We start from the raw sequence: 23,442 nt of genomic DNA, 5'->3' as shown, positions 1-23,442 counted from the left end.
ATTGTTACGCTACAAAATTTTGCTGCTTTCCTATTCTAGGATATCTATGGAACATGAACACTATATACACTCATAACACATCACACACACACACATTATACACATAGACATATCAATCCCCACACTTATCCCCACACATAAGCACAAAGGCTCCCGACACACATGCACATCTTCCACTGCATCTGGTACATGATTTCAGATTCTGCAGCTTCAGTTTCTAGGACCTTACTGCCTGCGATAAGATATAGGTTTTGTGAAACCTGAGTTTAGACTATTTAGGGAGTCTTCGTTAAAGCCAGAGTCAGAAAGCTTAAATAATTGCAGTTAAAATGCCTTATAATTTTTCAGATTTTACAAAATCATATAGTCATAGGAATATATTACCAGAGCCCTCTCAGTGCCTTACAAGGGGCCTGTACAAGCAAGGGCCCTGAAGCTTATGCTTCATTTACCATTAAATAGTAAATCATTTACCATTAAATTTACCATTAAATACAATTACCCACCACCCAGGTGGGTGCCACACCCACCTGGAACCACTCCACAAATTGTCCTAAGCAATTGACACAGCCTCCAACCTTCACTTTGATAAACCTGGCCTCAAAGGACTATCAGGAAATCCTCACAAAAGCAAGCAGTAGAGAATCCAAATTTATGGCAGTGGACTTTCCCTCTGCTAAAACCCAGGGACTTAAAGAACAAGTAAGAGCCAGGTTTTAGATAAGGCCTCATTGCCCAAGAGGCAGACACACTACATTTCAAAACCAGTACAATGAAAATCTACATGCCTCTTTAGATTTTTAAATTTGTAAAAACAGAACCACACAGGACATCATTGGCAAGAAAACAACCCAGACTGTGTAGCAAAAAATGTTCTGCCTTTCCAGAATGTGTGAGGCCAAGCTGATCCACAGGCGACAATCCAGGACCAGGTCCAGGCCTATAACCCCGAGAGCTGGCTTTACCTATAACCCCAACAGCTGGCTTTACTGCCCACCCACAGACTTTGAATAGATATGCATGAAGATTCGGTGCACTGCCCTTCTTGGAAGAGGAATTAAAACGCACAGAGCGGCTTCCACTGTTTGACTCCACCTTTTAGCTTAAACACCCTGGGATTACCAACAAAGGAGCGCTCCCTTATCTCAGCCAGCACCATGATTTTTACTTTTATTATTATTTCAGATGTCCTGTGTAAACCCAAGCTATTACTGGAGTAGTCACTTGTCATATTTATGACTTCTACTCACATTGTTCACAGCATTAATGTTAACCTTGTTTTCAGACAGCTTCTCCATAAGATCCAAATTATTGCTTTTAGCAGCATTCTGAAAGCTTCTCTCATTTGGCAGTACTGAAAGAAAGCAAGGCAAGCATGACCTGAGGGAATTTAAGGAGGCCAAAGAGAAAGCATATTTCATAGGGCAAACCTTGTAACAACAGCCTTGAAACGAAACAACAGCCTTGAGTCTTTCACATTTCGCTATTTTTATTTAGGACACAGAAACTTTGCTTCAATATCTTATAAAACTGTAGTATCAAGATTCAATTTTCTCCTCATGCTGCAAGGGTTTTCACACCCTTAAAAATGTTCCTGGCCCCAAACAAAACATTATTCATGAGGACCACCCTGAAGTCAGTAATGTGGTATCTGGCTTAGAAGGTCAGAAGGCGGTAGACTTCCCAGGGGACATTGTTTGTAAAAAACCTTGTACAAGATTAGGCAGGGAGGAGTCCAAATGCTCCTACAGCTTACAGAGATAAAACTGTTGTCTTCAGAACTCTATACAGACGCCAGGCCTGCACGAAGAAAATTTCAAAATGCAGCCCATCACACATACAGACACAAAGGTAAAGGGGATGAAAATGTTTTATTCTCATTGATATAAAAACACGAAGTAGATTGACATCTATTATAAATGTCATATTTCACATACATATACACATTCATATGGTAGGCTTTATTAACTGTCATAGAGAAGATTCCAGGGTTTATTGAGTTTTTTTGTTATGTAGGGGAGTAGAGGGCTCTCAGAGGACCGCCCAACACGAAGGGATAAGACCAGAATTGAGGTTAAGTAGGAGTCAATAACAGACCATCTCCAAACAGAAAGGACCTGTAAGAGAGGTTTCTGTATGTGTGTTGCTGAATAGTTTCCTAAGCGTTTGCTTGTTTCTTTTTTTTTTTTTTTTTTTGAGACGGAGTCTCGCGCTGTGTCACCCAGGCTGGAGTGCAGTGGCGCGATCTCGGCTCACTGCAAGCTCCGCCTCCCAGGTTCAGGCCATTCTCCTGCCTCAGCCTCCGAGTAGCTGGGACTACAGGCGCCCGCCACCACGCCCGGCTAGTTTTTTGTATTTTTAGTAGAGACGGGGTTTCACCATGTTAGCCAGGATGGTCTCGATCTCCTGACCTCGTGATCCGCCCGCCTCGGCCTCCCAAAGTGCTGGGATTACAGGCTTGAGCCACCACGCCCGGCTGCGTTTGCTTGTTTCTAAATGATACTATCATGACATTCAATGTTCCCCAAGTTTTTGCCGAAGCAAAGACCCTTAAGGATACTGCCAAGTCCAATCAAGGACCAACCAAGGAGTATCTTCTTGGGAAATATTGTTATGGGCTGAATTGTGTCTCTCCAAAATTCGTATGTTGAACTCCTAACCCCAAGTACCTCAGAATGTTGACTATGTTTGGAGATAGGGCCTTTAAAGAGGTAATGAAGGTAAAATGAAGTCATATGAATGGGCTCCAATCTGATATGATTGGCGTCCCTAAAAGAAGAGAGATTACGACGGACACACACACACACACACACACACACACATACACACACGGAAAACCAGGTGAAGGCAGGGAGAAGGTGACCATCTATAAGCCAAGGAAAGAGGCCTAAGAAGAATCCAACTTTTCCAACATCTTGATGTTGCGCTTGTAGCCTCCAGAGCTGTGAGAAAATAAGCATCTGTGGTTTGAGCCATCCAATCTGCTGTACTTTGTCATGGCAGCCTAAGCAGACTCATACAGATTCACATGTTCATTCTTTCTGTTACCTGGATCCTTCTCTTCCTTCCTACCCCTACTCTTGTCACCATTCTAGGTGACTTCAACCTCCTCACAGATGATTAATCCAACACCTTGGCCTCTTAGTTCCCTCTAATAATCTTCCGCAGATCTGACCTCAGTCATCAAATTTCAGAGACACATTCCTGAATTCATTATCACTCAAACTGCACTACCTCTGAAATCTTGACTTCCAGAATCCTATTCTTTGACCACAACTTCTCATCCATTCAGCTCAGCTGCTCTAGTTCTCCAAGTCCAGAAATTCTGCAACCTTATGAAGTCCTCCAGTCCACAGTTCTAACCCTTTTTCATATTCTTCATTTCTGTGCCCTTACTTCCCTCCTTACCATGTTTAGATTCCATGGTGCCAGTTTGTTTTTGCTGCTGTAACAAACTACCTGACACTGAGTAATTTTTTAAAAAACAGAAATGTATTTCACACATTCAGACCATAGCATATGGTCCACCTATGAAATCACTTCTATGCAAACACCTCCCTCACCATTCTTTTCCTCCATTAGACTAGTTGGTCAGAATCCTAATTCTGAGATTAAATCCAACTGCTACTTGCTTTGTTTCTGTACCTGAACAGCTAAACGGTACTGGAGAAAAACACACAACCATGCTGTGGTAAACATTGCTAGTGTTCATCAATATCTGCTTTTTCTCTTCTACCTGGTCACATGTGTAAGCCCATATCCCAGCCTGGATACAGCTAGATGAGGTGTATCCAATGGACTGAAAGCAGAAGTGATGGCAAGTCACTTTGGGGCTGAGTCAGTGAAAAGCCTGTGTCACCCTCTAGGTCTCTTTTCCCTGCCTTATCAACACTGGAAGCCATGTGTTTAAATGAAGGGGTCACAAGATGGTGGTACCTCCATCAACTTGGTATTGGGAGATAATTCTCTCTGGGTCTCTCACATTTCTGCACATCTTACAAGCAAAAGCATTGACTGGCTTTGCTCTTTACTATCTTTTCAAGGATGTTTGTATAGTGAAAAGCCTTGACAAATAGAGATATTTTTCCTCTGGAGCAAAGGGCAGGTTTGCTTGCAGCCTTGGAAGAAAGCAATGGTAAGGCATGCTTACTGACTATTACAAACAATTTGGGTTCCCTAAGTGCAGGATTTTTCTGTAACACAACCCACTGTGTGTGCAGGTGTCATTTGGCATCTCTATATCTCCCTGTGGGAATTGGGGCTTGGAGAACTGACACAAATGCTAACACTCTGGCTACTGCTACTGCTGTGAGTAATGAAATCCATCATCTCTGATCCAAAAGTGTCTTCTGCCAGCATCTCTATCACCTAGTAAGCTAACTTGTGAGATTATAAGTAGGGTAAAATCCCATGGTCCTTGACACCTGGGTTCCTGAGAGACCCTCGCCAACCTATTTTGGACATGCTACACGAGCAAGAAATAGATTTTTCTTTTAAAGACGGAGTCTTGTTACGTTTTCCAGGCTGGTCTTGAACTCCTGTCCTCAAGCGATCCTCTCACCTGGGCCTCCCAAAATGCTGGGATTATAAGTGTGAGCCACCACACCCAGCCAGAAATAGATTGTTTTTATGTCCAGTCACTCAGACGTAGGAGTCATTTATTGCTGCAGGAAAAGCTTACTTTGTCCTGATTGATACACATGCTAACAGGTCTCTTAAATTCTTCCCCACTAATCTCAGCACGACTAGCTAGCCTCTACATTTCCCTTGTCTTCCCTTCTTCAATATGTCATATCCTTTCCTTTCTCCTCAAATATCTGAATTTAGTAATCTACCTAATTTACTTCCTCCCACTACCATCACCTAATTCTCAGTCAATACCGTTGCCTCATAGTGAAAACAGAAGTAGTAGGACACGAATTCCCACATCTTCCCACCTAGGTGAATCTACCAACCTACCTTCATTTGTATATACAGGATGAAGCATCCCTGTACCTAGGAAAGGCCAACCTCTACACCTGGGCTCTGGATCCCATCCCCTTTTTATCTTTTCAAGTGTTTCATATGTCAGTCTCTTGGAAATTATGTCTTCTTTCCTCTAGATCACTTAATCTCTCTCCAGTGGATGACTATTATCTTATTTTCCTTCAAAAAATACGGAGATGCCATAATACCCTAAGTGTAAAAAACCCTCCTTTGACCCCAGCTTCCTTTCCAACTGCTGCTGCATTTTTCAACTTTCCATTACCCCAAACTTAAGTATTCTATAATTGCTGTCTCCATTTCTTCATCTCAGTCTTGTCTCAACCCATGCTAATCAGACATCTTTCCCACTCCTCTACTGAAACTGCTCTTGTTGAGGTCACTCCGTCTTGCCAAAACCCAGTCATTATACCCTGTCAAGTGCATTGAGCTCTTGGCAACTGTGACACAGAGGAACACACACCCCTTGTAACATGTTCTTCTCTAGAGGTCTGGTAAGCCAACTGTTGCTTTCTAGTCTTTTCTACCAGCTCTTTTTCCTTTGCTTGATCTCCAACTATTGGAATGCCCCAGGGTTTATATAAAACAAATAACCTGTTGATGTAGGCATGATTCCTCCATCTTACAGATGAGGAAACTGAGATATTCAAAAGTTATACCACTTGTTCATGCTTTATAAGTGATAGAATTGTCCTAGGCAGCCTGACTCCAACCACATCACCCTGTCTCATGGCCTTCACTGCACTTACCTTAAATTATCTTATTCATTTATTTGCTTACTTATTTTATTGTCTATCACCCCTCTACCACAACAGAATGTTCCACCAGAATAGGGGTTGTCTTGTTCTCTCCATCCCTACATCTAGAACATGCCTAGAAAACAGTTAAGCCCTTGAAAATATTTCCAGAATGACTGAATGAACACTATATTGAGGAACTGGTGTACAGCTTCCAAGCCTAATTTAGGAAATAAGGCCGTCCTAGCCAGTAGGCTTGGATGGTGTGCCCCGTTAAGAGACTTGAGTACTGGGCCGGGCGCGGTGGCTCAAGCCTGTAATCCCAGCACTTTGGGAGGCCGAGACGGGCGGATCACGAGGTCAGGAGATCGAGACCATCCTGGCTAACACGGTGAAACCCCGTCTCTACTAAAAAATACAAAAAATTAGCCGGGCGAGTGGCGGGCGCCTGTAGTCCCAGCTGCTCAGGAGGCTGAGGCAGGAGAATGGCCTAAACCCGGGAGGCGGAGCTTGCAGTGAGCTGGGATCCGGCCACTGCACTGCAGACTGGGGACAGAGCGAGACTCCCTCTCGGAAAAAAAAAAAAAAGAGAGACTTGAGTACTGGGAAGGCTGAGGTGGGAGGATCACCTGAGCCTGAGGAGGTCTGTGATTGCACTACTACATTCCAGCCTGTGCAACAGAGCAACAAGACCCTGCTTGCGGGGGGGGCCGGGGTCGGAGGCGGGTGGGGAGTGGAGGGTGCCGGGGAGAGACTTGACTCGCTTTCAGCTTTTGAACTGCTTAACAACTGCCTTAGTTTATACTGCACATTATTCCCAAGGCATAGATGATCCACTCCATGCTTTAAAACTTAAGTGCAGAAAGATAAGTGATTTATTTAAAGTCGGACAATAAATCGGCGCATGAGTCACGATATAGGAGATAAGAGCACATGAAACTCTTATTTGCAAAAGGACTTAATCATTATTTTAAAAAGCCTCCTCCTGAATTCGGAAGAATAATACTGTCCTTTCACCCACAGTACATGGTGGGGGTGGATTCCAAAGCCGAAAACCAGCCAACAAGGGGTGCAGCGGCGGAGGCTGGGGCTCGGGGTCCCAGGGCGGAGTCGCCACGCCAGTTTCACTCCCGCAGCTTCCGGAGGCGCTGCACTGGGTACCTTTTTAAGTCCCTTCGACCCAGCCCGCCCCGCAACCTGATTTTCTGAGACCTCGTTTCCGGGACTCACGGAGCTCGTGTCCGGCAACTGTCGTGTCCTCCTCTCCAAGCCCCTTCCGCTTCGGGATCCGGGACAGGGCCCTCCAAGGCAGGGCGTCCGCGCCCCTCAGGTCCTCCCTGAGACCCTTGGCGGCAGCAGCCGCCCCGAGCAGCAGCCCCCCTACCGTGGCCCCGTGGCCCCGGGAGCGCCCGGCGAGGTCCATGGTCGCCTCCGCGGACCTGGAGCGCAGGGCCAGACCCAGACCCAGATCCAGACAGGCCCAGGGCGCGAGGCTGGACGCTGGCAGGTCAGCCCCGCCGGAGCGCAGACCGCTCTCTGTTGTGGCGCTTCGCTGGGCAACAAGCCCCTGGTTTTCCAGCCCTGCCCTGACTTGGGCCGGCCTGGGAGAATCCGCCCTCAGGTGTGGCGTGCACTGTGCTTAAGGTTTGGTTCTCCGGGGAATAAAACATCCTGCGAAATCTACAAGCCCCAGTGAACTCCCACTTCTACTCTACCACTTCTTTGTACAATATTAAGAAATGTCAAGGTTGAATTTATAACCAACACTATAGGAACTTCAATATTAAATGATTTCTAAATGGGCTTCCAACATTTTCTTTTGAATAAAGAAAGACTTGCCGGGCGCGGTGGCTCACGCCTGTAATCCCAGCACTTTGGGAGGCCGAGGCGGGCGGATCACGAGGTCAGGAGATCGAGACCATCCTGGCTAACATGGTGAAACCCCGTCTCTACTAAAAATGCAAAAAATTAGCCGGGCGAGGCGGCGGGCGCCTGTAGTCCCAGCTACTCGGGAGGCTGAGGCAGGAGAATGGCGTGAACCCGGGAGGCGGAGCTTGCAGTGAGCCGAGATCGCGCCACTGCACTCCAGCCTGGGCGACTAAGCGAGACTCTGTATCAAAAAAAAAAAAAAAAAAAAAAGAAAGACTTGATTTCTCATTTGAAGACCACGCAATTATAATCTCTCCTGGCGGATTCTTTTGAAAAGTGAAATAATACAGAAGCAAGTCAAATTCTGACCCCCCAAATAAACTTCAAATAAGAAAGGTAATCAGGTTTTCATTTATTTTTTATTCTTCTTACAAATTTACAAAAGATGTATCATTTTAATGTAAATTATGTAATATCAATTTCATTTCAAACTTGTCAGCTTTTTCCTTCAAATTATTGTGCACCCAATTTGAGGCATTGAATTCAAAACAATGTTTCCTTGTCAATGAAAACAAATGACAAAATATTATTTATCAGAACACCACCCGTAACCTCAAACTTTCCTTTTTTAAAAAAGGGAAATGGGCCTCATGTTTGTAATAGGGATATGATAAAAACAACAGCAGATAAGTTGAATTGAGTATTATGCAGAAATATCAGACAATGTACTAATATGGAAAGTATAATATGTAAATGGAAAAACAGGGCACAAATTATATGTGTATGTAGCATGTTTACAAGTAAAATTCTAAAAATCAGAAGAAAATACCCACACAAAAGAAGGAATAATAGTGAAAACAGCAGCAGATCAATGGAAAGCATAGTCAAGTACAGAAAGATCTCCCAATCTGGGCAACAAAGTGAGAACCCCTCTCTACAAAAATTAGCCAGGCATGGTGGTGCATGCCTGTAGTCCCAGCTACTTGGGAGGCTGAGGTGGGAGGATGGCCTGGGAGGCAGAGGTTGCAATGAGCCAAGATTGTGCCACTGTGTGCCAGTCTGTGTGATAGAGCCAGACCCTATCTCAAAAAATAAATAATAATAATAAGAAGAAGATCTGAATTGTGTTATCCAAGTTTGAAACTGCTTTCAAATCCTAAACCAAGAAATTGACTTTTTAAAAAATCTTCTTATCGATGACCGGAGAAAATGCATCATCATTTTATGCTATATAGCCTTATAATAAATAGTATGTGGTACTGTGGCCGGGCGCGGTGGCTCAAGCCTGTAATCCCAGCACTTTGGGAGGCCGAGACGGGCGGATCACGAGGTCAGGAGATCGAGACCATCCTGGCTAGCACGGTGAAACCCCGTCCCTACTAAAAAATACAAAAAACTAGCCGGGCGAGGTGGCGGGCGCCTGTAGTCCCAGCTACTCCGGAGGCTGAGGCAGGAGAATGGCGTAAACCCGGCAGGTGGAGCTTGCAGTGAGCTGAGATCTGGCCACTGCACTCCAGCCTGGGCGACAGAGACTCTGTCAAAAAAAAAAAAAAAAAATAGTATGTGGTACTTATCTTACTCTACCAGATGAGACAAAAACTCCAAAGCAGTGCATTATGTGAAACTCAGCCATAGCTGGACTTTACTTCCCTGAGAGCTTGGGCTAAATGAGAAGTTATGAAGTATACTGTGGGAGGTATTTTCTTTTTCACTCTGTTTCAAATATCAGGTTACTTCTCAAGCAGAATATTAATTCTAAGTGTGCTAATACATAAAAGCTTGCTCACATGAGCTGGCCCTACTCATCTCTCTAATCTTGGGCCCTACAATTCTTCTCCATTCTTCAACCAGTGTTTCCTGGTGGAGAGCCATCCAGCTTTTATTTCCTCCGTTTGCCTAGAACCTCTCTCCCCCACCTCCACTTCCGAATTTTTAAAATAGTTTTGATACTTTGTATCAGTAAGGTTTCAGGTTAAATGTCACTTCCTCAGAGGAGCCTTCTCGGATCATCTTATTCTAAAAGTGTCCCCTACCTTCATGTTCCATTCTCTTATGCTGTTTCACTTTCCTTTGTAGCACTTACCATTGAAATGTCTGTATTTGTTTAGTGTCTGTTTCCACAACCAGAAGGTAAACTTCATGAACACAGTGATTTTTAAAAGTCTGTTGGGCCAGGTGTGGTGGCCCATGCCTATATTCCCAGCAATTTGAGAGGCTGAAGTGGAGGATGGCTTGAGGCCAGGAGTTTGAGGCCAACCTGGGCAACTTAGTGAGACTCCAGTCTCCACAAATAATTTAAAAATTAGCTGCTGCTGGTGGTGCACACCTGTAGTCTTAGCTACTTGGGAAGCTGAGATGGGAGTATGGCCTGAGCCAAGGAGGTCAAGGCTGCAGCAAGCTGTTATCATGTCACTGTATTCCAACCTGTGTGACAGAGCAAGACTCTGTCTCAAAAAAAAAAAAAAAAAAAAGTTTCCTACTGCATCTCCAACAGCTACCCAACCTGCAATAAGTATTTGTCAAATAAATATGGAACGCAATTTAGCCATGTGAGCAGTAACTTGTCTTTGAGTCCTGAAAGCTTTAGTTTTTTCCCTAAAGGAAGGTCTAGACTAAAAAAATATGTTCAATTCTGAAGTAAACCTTTAAAACCAGATCCTGTTCAAGGATTCCATATTTTTTAAAACATCTTCCTAGATTTCTCTTTGCCCTCCTCTACCAGATGATTTCTCCCTTGACTCCCACTTTGTATATTCACCTATTTTTTTTTTTTTTTTTTGTGAGACGGAGTCTTGCTCTGTCACCCAGGCTGGAGTGCAGTGGCCGGATCTCAGCTCACTGCAAGCTCCTCCTCTCGGGTTCACGCCATTCTCCTGCCTCAGCCTCCCGAGTAGCTGGGACTACAGGCACCCGCCACTTCGCCCGGCTAGTTTTTTGTATTTTTTAGTAGAGACGGGGTTTCACCGTATTAGCCAGGATGGTCTCGATCTCCTGACCTCATGATCCGCCCGTCTCGGCCTCCCAAAGTGCTGGGATTACAGGCTTGAGCCACCGCGCCCGGCCCCATATTCACCTATTATAGCCCTCCCTACATTGAATAGAAACTGTCCCTGGAGTGGCTGTCCATTTTTTGAGGGCAAACATGTCTTAATAATCTTTATGTCCTTTATCCGCTAGGATTCAGCTATAATTAATAGGAAAACCCAAGTAACTATGGCTTAAACAGTTTTTTTATTTGCTTCTTGTGAAAGTCTCAAAGTGTGCAGGCCAGTGCTGATATGTCTCTGTTTTACAAAGCCCCGAGGAATCAGCCTCTGCAGCCCACTACTCCACCATCCCCATGTGCAGCCCTTATGTTTAGGTGTAAACGGCAGCATCTGCTTCCAGGCAGCAGGATGGAACAGAGAAATAGAAAGAAGAGGCAAAGAGAATGCTACAGCTGCAAGAAGGGAAGTTTCCCAAAAGCAACCACACATAGCACTTCCTTTTTTTTTTTTTTTTTTTTTTGAGACAAGGTCTCGTCTAGCTTTGTCACCCAGGTTGGAGTGCAGTGGTGCAATCTCAGCTCACTGCAACCTCCGCCTCCCGGGTTCAAGCGATTCTTTTGCCTCAGCCTCCTGAGTAGCTGGGATCACAAGCGTGCCACCATGCCCAGCTACTTTTTGTATTTTTAGTAGAGACGGTGTTTTACCATCTTGGCCAGGCTGGTCTGGAACTCCTGACCTCAGGTGATCCACGTGCCTCAGCCTCCCAAAGTGCTGAGATTACAGGTGTGAGACACCGCACCCAGCCAGTACTTCCTTTTATATTAGTCAAAACTCAGTCACATGGCTACCCCTGGCCGGGAGGGTGTGAGCTGCAAGGATGGGAGATATATTGTAGTCATCAATTCTGTAACCTCTATTTTTCACACTATCACATATTTTTAATTGAGATACTAAATTGTCCGCCTGAATTGAAGTTGAGTTATTCCAGAAAGGATTTGCATATGCTTCCGCCAGTCACTAGGGACAATACTAACCTCACTTTAATTACATTTTCTGCTTGAGCTCTTCAGGACGATACCATTTGTGTGAATTCAGATTACAAGCCTACATGTGTGCTGGTTTGTGATTCAAATTCTCACTGGCAGTCCCTCCTTCCAACCAGTGCCAAGGTTGAGCAGGCAAGTTGCTTTGCTCCCTCTTTCTTCATGGAGGATTTCTCCTTTATCCTTGCTCTGAAGGTATAAACCTTGGTGTCCCATATTTATGCACTGGTAACCTATTAGACTCCCTATCTTAGGTATTATTTCTTAGTGGTTTATAAAGAATTGATGAAATACAGTAGTCTATTCTGGGTGATCATGTGCCAAACTAAAATTCTAATAATATGGCAGAAAAGTAGAATGTTGAAGGACAACCAGGATCTCTGCCCAGAATTGCTAGCAAAACCCAAAAAACCTTGGCATATCTCACACTTGTGGATGGTTTCAGAGATCACATTTGATGTTTAGCATATTCTAAGAGGAAAAAACTTTTGAGCCTTCATAAAAGAGAACTAGATTTTATCCTAGAGCTGACCCAACCTTTTTTTTTTCTTTTTGTCTCTCTCTCTCACTCTCTCCACAGACACCCAAGAACATGAGTGATATTAGGAAAGTATTGTATATAAAAATGCACAAGATGATCTAGAGCAGGGAAAGCAACTGGTGCAAGCTAAGCAATGAGTTAGACAGCTAGATATTAGACAACTGATAAGAACCTGATAAAAGACATGGAAAGAAGTGTTTTCAAAGAGGCCCAACAAGAGTAGACGGAACTCAATGATAGGTATGTGGTTGGCAGAGGTTGTGTGTGTGTGTGTGTGTGTGTGTGTGTGTGTGTGTGTATACAGGAAAGAGTCCTCTACACTTTAGAGACAGGTTAGAAGGGTTAGTACCATTTGTCTCTGAATTATCTTTAATTTCCCTGAGCATTCTGTAGACAGCAGCAGTTACAAAGTAACACTATCACAATTGCCTCATACTGGTAAGGGGAACAGTTCAATATTATGGTTTGCTTAATAAATGGAATCATGTTTCCAATAGTCACCATAATGTCATTGGAGTTTTTCTTAACAACCTAATTCAGTTATGTATTACAAAGCAAAAGCGATTACTCCTTAATTATACAATGAAAAAACAGTTTTTTCTCCAGGGAAATAAACATCACCTCTCTGTGAAGTTTACTAAAATCCTAGCAACACAAAGTGTGTTCAAATATATCACTGCTTTTCAAAATGGAACATTACGTCAAAGAAAATTCAGTACCAGGGCCAGGCATGGTGGCTCAGAGCTTTGGGAGGCTGAGGAAGGAGGACTGCTTGAAGCCAGGAGTTCAAGACCAATCTAGGCCACATAGCAAGATCCTATCTCAACAAAAATTACAAAAACTTAGCTGGGCATCATGGCACCAGCCTGTAGTCCCAGCTACTCAGGAAGCTGAGATGAGAGGATCTCAAGCCTGAGAGTTCCAGGCTGCAGTGAGTTATGATCATGACACTGCATTCCAGCCTGGGTGACGGTCAGACCTTGTCTCTAAAAACAACAGTTCAGCACCAGGTACACCAGGTATGATTTTTTAAATGAAGTATTTCCTCAAAAAACAGTTTTATTAGCCCCAGGTTAATAGTCGTATTTTAAGTCTTCTTGCAAATACTTCCAAGGCACTCCAAAAGGACACAGTATAATAATAAAACATGTATAAAGCAAGCCATTATCTAATAAAGGGAAATAAATACAATTGTCTCTTTCTGGAACGCCCACTCTTTAGGACCTAGTGTGAGTGCAGACACTTAGCCACCATTCTGTCTTCGCAGAGAAAAACAGTAAGATAGTAGTAAACACTCTTGGACACATACTATTTATTCATTTACATGTCAACAAATGACTCTCCGTATCTACTGTGTGCCAGGCCATACACTTCATACTTGGAATTCAGAGATAAGTGAAAGCCCAGGATCTCTTGGGGCCTACAATCTGATAGGGAGAAACCAACATCGGGGGCCATGCAAAGAATGTTTCAGGATCTTTGTAGAGAAACAGCAGCACAAAATAGTGACTGATCAGTTTTTCCAGAGGGCAAGGAACCGTTTTCTGAAGGTGGCCCCTGAGCTGAGTTGAAAGACGAGTGACTATGTAGGTGGGAGATAGAAAAGGGGCATTCAGGAAGCATATTCTGGACAGAGGGAGCAATGGAGCACAGATGGCAGAAAGGAGAAATAGCTTGGTCTGTTCAGGAAACCCTGAATGCCAAGCCAGTGTTTAGAATGCATCATGGACAGTGATATATAGGAGCTGGCTTGTACTGGCTTGCAAGAGCTGTTAAAGTTTCAGGAATTTTGTGAACTGGTTGACATCACATAACTTGAAATCTGTCATGGTGGGAGTATTTACACCACAGAAATAATCATACACTAAAAATCACTCCCTTTTCCTACTCATTCCACTGCTAATCTTGGAGACAGCTGAGAGCTTTTGAAAATTGCTTTGTTTTTTTGACATGAGAGTGCTATTATGGGAACGCTGTTTATGGCTAATCTGTAAAAAAATGCGTGAGATGGTTTAGAGCAAGGAAAACTGACACATCAGTTGGAAAGTCAGAGTTTAGACAACTGATAAGGGCTTGACAAAAGAGATGGAAAGAAATGGATATTTTCAAGAGGCCCCACAAGAGTAGACAGAATTCAGTAACAGATATAGGGTTGGCAGAGGTAGCAGTGGATACAGGGAGGATGAGTTAAAAGGTAAGGAGTAGTAAATAAACACATTTGTTAATGAGGGCAGAAAAAATATTATTTTCTGCCCTCCTATTTATTGCTACATCTCTCTTGCCTTTAACTTACAGCCTTCTTACATAAATGCCTGTAACCACTGTCTACATTTTCTTAGCACAAAGTTCCTTCTTAAATTCTGTTATATGGCTTCCATTACCCACGGTGATGCTGAAACTTCTTACTCTAGAAGGTCACTTCTTCAGTGGGGACATTGATCTTGCGGATACTGCAATTCCCATGCTAACTTTAAAATAAAGCACTTCTGTTGGAGTGAATTAATTTATAAATACTTCTTATAATGTTACTTTTCCTACTATCACATAAGATTGAGGAAAGGTATATAGCTCTATATTACAGGGACAATGTAAAGACTGATATTAAAAAAGAGACCTTTGAACTACATTGAAGAGAGGATTATACACATGCAAAGAAATTATGTCATTTGTTGTTTTATACTCTAATATGCATACATTCCAAATGCATAGCCCATCCTCCTTGAGACCTCCTAAACATGTTATGAATTTGAAGTGTCTCTGCATCATTCAAGTGAGACAGGAAAAAGTTACTCTAAGTGATCTTTCTTTTTTATATTTTATTTGAATACAATTCTAATAATTCGACATTTATGCAGTAAAGGGTTAACCCAGCAGCCTCAGGTTACTCAAGCCCTGCACTTTTCAAAGAGAGGTGTCTTCAGGTACTGGTCCTTCCTTAACTAGCTCCTGGGAAATGACCTGAGCCCTTGGAATTTCCAGTTTGATAATAGTGTTCTAGTATGCCTGAGGCCTTGGGCTGCATTTTGTTAGTTTGATGAGATAGTTTATGCTAACAGTATGACTCATGGTGAATGTCTGTTTTTGAATGGCTGAAGCCCTGGGCCATGAGGTATCACTACACCTCTGGGGTCTTGAGACTTAATAGGTAAGGTCAGTCACATGTGTGATGCATGTCTGTGTGACTGACTTCTAGTAAAAACCTTGGACACCAAGGATTGGTTGAGCTTCCCTGGTTGGCAATATTTTACACATGCTGTCACACATTTCTGGGAGAATTAAGCATGTCCCCATGTGACTCAACGAGGAAGAGGCACCAGGAAACTTGTGACTGAACTGATAAAGAAATAGGGTACTGCAAATAACAAAGCCTAATATAACGAATTGACTTAGGGTTGGGGAGAAGACTTCAGGGAGTCAGGACACAAATATCACAGACTGGAAAACTGGTGACTTGTTTGGTGGTGTATTAGGGTTCTCTAGAGGGGCAGAACTAATAAGACAGATGTATATATGAAGGGGAGTTTCTTAGGAAAATTGACTCACACAATCACAAGGTGAAGTCCCATACAGGCTGTCTGCAAGCTGAGGAGCCAGGAAGCCAGTCTGAGTTCCAAAACTTCAAAAGTAGAGAAGCAGACAGTGCAGCCCTTCAGTCTGTGGCTGAAGGCCTCATAGTCCCTGGCAAGTCCAAGAGTCCAAAAGCTGAAGAACTTGGAGTGTGATGTTCCAGGGCAGAAAACATGCAGCACAGGAGAAAGATGGAGGCCAGAAGACTTAGCCAGTGTAGTCCTTCCAAGTTCCTCTGCCTGCTTTTATCCTAGGTATGCTGGCAGCTGATCAGATGAGTGCCCAACTAGACTGAGGGTGGATCTGCCTCTTGAGCCCACCGACTCAAATGTTAATCTTCTTTGGCAATACCCTCATAGACACACCCAGGAACAATATTTTGCATTATTTAATCCAATCAAGTTGACACTCAATATTAACCATCACAAGCGGTAACAAAATATTTGGTCAAACTGTCTACAGCTGTCTTTGGAAAGAAGACCAAATGCTGATTGAGGCGGTAGCCTTAGGGGAAATATAGCCTTAGGGTTGGATATAATAGACAAAACAGGTAGTAATGAATGTGAAGAAAATTCTGGGCAGAGAAAATAAAAATGAAGGCATAAGACGGAGGAAGAGTGGAAAAGTAAGAAAACCATCTCTATTAGATCTATAAAAGTTTTAAATTTGATTTCAAATGATTATTAAATATTACTAAATGATTAACATTCAACTAAATAAATCCTTAAATGAAAATAATTTAGCATTTAATCTAATATTGAAGATAATAAAAATAAACATAAGGCAAGACAGAAAATAATTCAATATGGTATTATTTACCTTTCAGTACATTAAATATTTCATTGAACTTAAATTTGTACAGAATTTACATAAGTAAATCACATGATCAAGAACCATAACACTACAACTTTGTATTTGCCACAGTGTATAATAACATCAGTCATGGGATTGGATTGGCATGCTAACAGGCATTAAGCCTAATTTAAACAATCTAGTAATTAAAAGTCCAGTTACCACTTTGCCAAAGTCTATGAGTTCTTAATTAAGCTATTCCTAAAATATTATAATATATAAAATATATATTTAGATCATAAGCTAAAATATGAAAAGCAAGAGGAGAGAAAACAAAAACATAAGAGAACAAAAGATTTAGCTCCTTAAAGAAGTAACATAAAATGGCTTCCAACTTCATGTTACAATTAAATAGTAATAATAACTAATATTGAGACAGGGTCTCGCTCTTCATCCAGGCTGCAGTGTAGTGGCAAGATCTTGGCTGACTGCAGCCTCGACCTCCCAGGTTCAAGAGGTTCTCCTGCCTCAGCTATCTGAGTAGCTGGGATTACAGGCATGTGCCACCAAGCCTGGCTAATTTTTTTTTTTTTTTTCGTTTTAGTAGAGATAGGGTCTTATCATGTTGGCCAGGCTGGTCTCAAACTCCTGACCTCAAGTAATCTGCCCACCTCAGCCTCCCAAAGTGCTGTCCTTACAGGTATGAGCCATTGTGCCTGGCCTAAATAATTATTTTTTGAGAAGAACTCATAGATAGCACAAAAGTATTTGGAAAAACTACTTAAGCTAACTACTATTAAGCTCTCTTCTTTCACAAATATTAATAAAAATGTTGATAGAAATGTAACTAAGATATGTAATGTGTTTTAATACACATTAATCTTTTGAATTACACATTTTCTCTTGAAGATTATTAAAAAATGACTGTACAATTCATCCTTCTTTATAGATTTGTGGAGAGTACCAACATAATTGACAAGAAATGAAATACTGCCATTTAAAGGTCCTGTATTAAAATAAAACTACTTTGAATCATCTTAGACTAAATATTTTAAAAAGTGATTCAAGTGCTTATTCATAAGATAACGGAATTCTAAATAAGAAAAGTCAGATTAAAAATTGTATTTTAGGCAAAAACCATTTTAACGCAGATAATAACTGTGATATTTATTTTCCTGAAGAAAACCACTTGTACTAGTTATGTTAATACTCTTCACAGAACTTAAGATAAATTTTAATTATGAATGCTCATGAAGTATTTAGATACTAGAATCAATGCCAACAAAGTAGTTAAGTGCTGAAAAATTCTTATGATAATATAGGTTTGTGTAAATCTTTGAGAGCCCTTACAAATATGTTTTTATATTCAGTATAAAAATAATAAAAAAACACCACCTTCTTATCTCATTCCTAATTTCCCTTTTAAAAATTATCTCATAACAGGATTAATTTCCAATTGATGTATAATGGAAGTAAAATTCTCATGGTTATAAAACAGATATACGGAATCAATATATATATATCTTAGAAAAGTAAACATCATCTGAGGAAGGATTATTGCACTTGCCTTCACTAAATAAATCTGCAAACTTAAAATCATAAAGAACAAATTCATTGATTATAAAATAACAAGTTTCAATTTAAAATTAATGATAAAATGTTCAATGTTTACTTAAAAAATATATCAAGGGTATGTTTGGGATTGTTTGGTTTTATTTTCTTTGATGAGTACTTTGTCATCAATCCTGGCCTAGAATTAAAAGGAACACACAGTTAAAATGCAGGAAGAGATTCTAGAAAATCATTCATTTCTAACATTGATTACTTAATAATTTATAAAATGATTGAATTTTCATATTGTAGCCAGCTTTATTAAAGCTCAAATTAGCCATACCTTTTTGTTTTTGTTACAGCCTTCTGTACTCCACTTGAGCTACCTTTAGAGGAAAGTCAAGAAATTCCATAATGAATAATATGAAATAATTAAAAAGTTGTACAAAAATTTAAAAAGTTAAAACTTATTGATTAAAGATAATAACTTCCGTGGTACTATATAGTTCATATGGAAACACACCAAAAACTATAATTTCTTTGTAATTTACTAATTTTATTAGCATTACACTTAATTTTATTGGTGAAATTTGGGTAGAGTCAGCACTACCAAAAAATAAGTTAAAGAGGCTTTCTGGTTATGCAGTTATAGTTAACTTACCACTGTGTCTTCACAGATACTCTCTGAAGGAATTTCTTTTTTGATTAGATCACTCAGCTCCTTAAACCTTTGAGTTCATTCTGTGCTAAATCAAGATCAAACCAAAGTTTTCCCCAAATTCACAATCTATAGGCTTGAGTTAATTCTAACCTATGGCAAGGTAACCAACATTTCCCTAAATGGTGGCATACACAAACTACCCATTTAATAGTATATGTTTCAGATTTAACAATCTCATTAATTTTAATAAAACATATTCCTAGAAAATCATGCAGTTTAAAATGACTACACACTCACCAGTACTTCTGGAACTTTCTTTGGGTTGATTAACTGGGTTAACTTTGTCGTTTCTTAATTCTTGGATAAAACTTTTATTTAAGCAAACATCCACATGCACATTGAACAGGGTTAGATCTGAAGTCTTTTGTTCTACATTACAAACAGGACAAACTAGAGCTTGGCCTGTTATCACTTCACATAAGTAAGGCTGGCAGGATTCTTGTCTGCTTAATAATCCAACATCTTCGTTTTCCAACGAAACAGTGCAAGAAGAATTCTGATGACAGTGTTCAATATTAAAAGACTTGCCTGGGAGATTAGAACATTCTTCCTTGATATGCTTATTACTTAAAGCATCTACACTTTCTGCTTTAGATGAGTTATCTATAGTATCTACTAAAGCTACACAATCTACTGAAGACACTTCTTTAATTTTTGGATGGGCTTCATAATCTTGCTTCTCACAAAGTGAAGAAGCAGGAACATTTTCTTTCTTGTTAACTCTGGTAGCAGAAACATGTGAACACGAGAACACTTTAGAGTTTTCACTGATTGAAGATCCATCAAGACATGCATCTACATGTTTATTAAAGGCTTCCAGACTGATGCACCCTTGTGCCCTAAAGCAAACAGGACAGGTAAATATCTGACAGTTATCTGAATTCTCTGATATTTCCAAATTCTCACTCATCTTCTTCTTTAAAACTTGGAATGGTTGTGATGTCTGGAAACTTTGTTTATTCACGGTTTCACATTTAAATGTATCTTGGTGACTCCATTTCCTTTCTGATCGTTTTTTATCAAAGAAACTCTTCTTATGAGACATTTCTAGAGGTTTTACAAACTGATCTTTGTCTGTTTTCTCTAGTATACACCCAGTGGCTGACAGGGCTTGGTTTCCAGCCTGTAAAAAGCCAATAATGCTCCTTTGTTGGTGTTTCCTGTCTTCTTCATTGGGAAAACTAGATATCCGAACACCTAAATTAAACCAATCACAATCAATTTCATATTGAACAAAGCCAATTCACTCATAATGCATAAAAACATTTTGTCCAGTGCTATGACATATGCAAAAGGTTGGCTAGAGAGAAAAAATAAGTCACATTTTAAAGCTGTTATTATAAGTACAAATTTACCTTCCTTTATAAAAGAATATCATTAAATATTAACTATCTATTTGGAGTTAGCATAATGATGTAGGATTTTAATTCATATATGACACATACCATTACATTAATACCAGTAACTAACCGGAGTCAACTATACAGACTCTTTAGCTCTTTTTTTTCTTTTTTTTCTTTTTTTTTTTGAGACGGAGTCTCGCGCTGTGTCACCCAGGCTGGAGTGCAGTGGCGCGATCTCGGCTCACTGCAAGCTCCGCCTCCCAGGTTCACGCCATTCTCCTGCCTCAGCCTCCGAGTAGCTGGGACTACAGGCGCCCGCCACCACGCCCGGCTAGTTTTTTGTATTTTTAGTAGAGACGGGGTTTCACCGTGTTAGCCAGGATGGTCTCGATCTCCTGACCTCATGATCCACCCGCCTCGGCCTCCCAAAGTGCTGGGATTACAGGCTTGAGCCACCGCGCCCGGCCTAGCTCTTTTTTTTCTAATAAACTTTATTTTTTAGAGAAATTTTAGGTTCACAGCAAAATTGAGCAGAAGGTACAATGAGTTCCCATAGATTCCCTTCCCCTACACAAGCATACCCCTCCACCCCAACTATCAACATGTGGCACCAGAGTGGTACATTTGTTACAATCTATAAACCTACATTGCCACAACATTGTCACTCAAAGTCCATAGCTTACATAGGGTTCACCCTTGGAATACATTCTGTGTGCCTGGACAAATTTATAATGACGTGTCATTATAGAATCATACAGAATCATTTCATTGCCCTAAAATTCCTGTGTTTTTGCCTATTCATCCCTTCTTCTCCTCTTAACTCCTGACAATCAATTATTTTTTATGGTACTCATATTTGCCTTTTCCAGAATCTCATATGGTTGGAATCATACAGTATTTAGTTTTTTCAGATTGGCTTCTTTTACTTAACATTATGCAGTTAAGTTTCATTCATGTCTTTTCATGAATTGATAATTCACTTCTTTTCTGTGCTGAATATTATTCCACTGTCTGTATGTACCACAGTTTATTTATCCATTCATGTACCGAAGGACATTTTGCTTGTTTCAAAGTTTTGGCAATTATGAATTAAGCTTCTATAGATATCTGCTCTTGGCCTTTTTTTTTTTTTTTTTTTTTTTTTGAGGTAGAGTTTCACTCTTGTTGCCCAGGCTGGAGTGCAATGGTGTGATCTCAGCTCACTGCAACCTCCACTTCCCAGGTTCAAGCGATTCTCCTGCCTCTGCCTCTCGAGCAGCTGGGATTACAGGTGCCCACCACCGTGTCCAGCTAATTTTTTGTAGTTTTAGTAGAGATGGGGTTTCACTATGTTGGCCAGGCTGGTCTCAAACTCCTGACCTCAGGCGATCCACCTGCCTTGGCCTCCCAAAGTGTTGGGATTACAGGTGTGAGACACCACACCTGGCCTGGCTCTTTTAATTAACACTTTATTCAGTAGATTTCAGTGTGTGTGCTATATCTTTCATAAATGAAAGTATGGCTAGTGACCCACTCCTTACTAGTAAAATGTGCATTTGGAGTGCTGATCCATATACATACTTTCAACCAGTTCACTTTGGAAACATGGCTTGTTAGTTTTTACCATGTAATGGCTTGGAGATGTGATTTCACAATGTCACAATCCTTTATCTGTAATTCCAAAATCCAAAAAGTTCTGAAAATTGTAAGCAACAAGTGATACCTGATGACTAAATTAAAGTCATCAGTCTTTACAGTCTCTGAATATTTTGTTTTGCTATAGAAATATTAATATGTTTGAATAGGGGGTGTTGCCCCAGATCCACAAAGAAGTATTACAACATAATATACTCTACATGCACTGAATTTGCTTTCCAAAATCTGAAAAGTTTTGAATTTTGAAAGATACCTGGCCACAAGAATTTCATTAAGTTATGAGGAAAAGAACAACTTTAATTGGCTCTTACTGGAATTAAACTAATGATCATGGCTTCACACATCAGGGTCTAATAATTAAGATAAATGGCAGCAGCAAAGGAAGAACTTCCTAAACAGATTTAAGAAATAAAATGAAGGCGAGAATACAGGTGCTCATTGACTTACAATAGGATTGTATCCAGATAAACCCACTGTAAATTGAAAACATAATAAGTCCACTTACAATACTTTCAATTTATGTCAGGTTTATCGGGATGTAACCGCACTGGAAGTCAAAAGTGTACTGAAAGCATACAACTTTCCCACCATCGCAAAGTTGAAAAATCATTAAGTTGAACCATTGTTAAGTTGGGGGCCCCCTGTATTCCCAAAGTTAATTATTTGGGAAAACCTAGCAGATTTAAGGAAAAACAAAAAAATAAAAAAGTCATACCCATAAGTCTTAATCTCAAGGGATGTGGAAAATCAGCATCAATTTCTGTTTTTAGCAACTCCTTAGCAATGGCAAATATTTCTTCTGCAGTAGAAACAACAGATGAAACTGTAGATGCACGAGTTTTTACTTCAAAATTCACATTCTTCAACTTAATGGTAACAGTTCTACCCTATAACATATACAATATGTTATTTATTTATTTATGAGACAGAGTCTCTCTCTGTTGTCCATGCTGGAGTGCGCTGGCACAGCTGTAGCTCACTGCAGCCTTCAACTTCTGGGCTCAAGTGATCCTCTTGCCTCAGCCTCCTGAGTAGCTAAGATTACAAGTGCATGTCACTACACCAGCTAATTTTTTATTTTTTGTAGAGATGGAGTCTCACTACGTTACCTACGCTAGTCTCAAATTCCTGGCCTCAAGCGATCCTGGCCTTGCAAAGTGTTGCGATTATAGGCATGAGCTACTGCACCCACCAGAATACATTATTCTGTATGACTTCCTAACTTCTAGAAAAAAGTCATTTACATGTTAGAAAAATTCAGAAAGGTTTACGGACATAAGATTATGGAAGTATAACCAATTATTTATAAAACATGGTGATAAAAATACCACAAAGAATAAGAGGCCGGGCGTGGTGGCTCGCGCCTGTAATCCCAGCACTTTGGGAGGCTCAGGCGGGCAGATCACGAGGTCAGGAGTTCAAGACCAGCCTGGCCAATATGGTGAAACCCTGTCTCTACTAAAAATACAAAAATTAGCTGGGCATGACGGCAGGCGCCTTTAATCCCAGCGACTGGGGAGACTGAGGCAGGAGAACAGTTTGAAGCTGGGAGGCGGAAGTTGCATTGAGCCGAGATCATACCATTGCACTCCAGCCTGGGTGACAGGGCAAGACTCCACCTCAAAAAAAAAAAAAAAAAAAAATTAAAATACCATTTTAGCCAAAAACTTTTA

The 23,442-nt window shown here is 40.9% G+C and overlaps 2 protein-coding genes across 16 annotated transcripts in view; both read right to left on the bottom strand.

Moving 5' to 3' along the window:
• The window catches only part of ANKDD1B (ankyrin repeat and death domain containing 1B), a 56,025-nt gene extending 48,425 nt beyond the window's left edge, over positions 1 to 7,600 (bottom strand). For 2 of the 7 annotated variants that reach the window (XM_017959654.3, XM_021939468.2), the window contains exons 1-2: positions 6,951 to 7,595; positions 1,251 to 1,354 (exon numbers count right to left, since the gene is read on the bottom strand). In XM_017959654.3, coding sequence (XP_017815143.1) covers positions 1,251 to 1,354; positions 6,951 to 7,143 — 297 coding nt within the window. In that variant the 5' untranslated portion in view covers positions 7,144 to 7,595. Of the gene's footprint in view, positions 1 to 1,250; positions 1,355 to 6,950 lie in introns of all 7 variants that reach the window. The other 5 variants (XM_021939472.2, XM_021939469.2, XM_021939470.2 and 2 more) reach the window with 5 other exon arrangements.
• A 7,356-nt stretch (positions 7,601 to 14,956) lies between these two features.
• POLK (DNA polymerase kappa) overlaps positions 14,957 to 23,442 on the bottom strand; it is an 89,077-nt gene continuing 80,591 nt past the window's right edge. For 5 of the 9 annotated variants that reach the window (XM_017959649.3, XM_009208622.4, XM_031666239.1 and 2 more), the window contains 4 exons: positions 22,485 to 22,656; positions 19,029 to 19,988; positions 18,414 to 18,456; positions 17,119 to 18,269 (listed from right to left, as the gene is read on the bottom strand). In XM_017959649.3, the coding sequence (XP_017815138.3) occupies positions 18,188 to 18,269; positions 18,414 to 18,456; positions 19,029 to 19,988; positions 22,485 to 22,656 (1,257 nt within the window). In that variant the 3' untranslated portion in view covers positions 17,119 to 18,187. Of the gene's footprint in view, positions 18,270 to 18,413; positions 18,457 to 19,028; positions 19,989 to 22,484; positions 22,657 to 23,442 lie in introns of all 9 variants that reach the window. The other 4 variants (XM_021939465.2, XM_021939466.2, XM_021939467.2 and 1 more) reach the window with 2 other exon arrangements.

This window comes from Papio anubis, chromosome 5, assembly GCF_008728515.1.
Source record: "Papio anubis isolate 15944 chromosome 5, Panubis1.0, whole genome shotgun sequence".
Classification (NCBI taxonomy): domain Eukaryota; kingdom Metazoa; phylum Chordata; class Mammalia; order Primates; family Cercopithecidae; genus Papio; species Papio anubis.
Note: the sequence above shows the minus strand (reverse complement) of the source record. Positions and strands in the feature narration are given on the sequence as shown.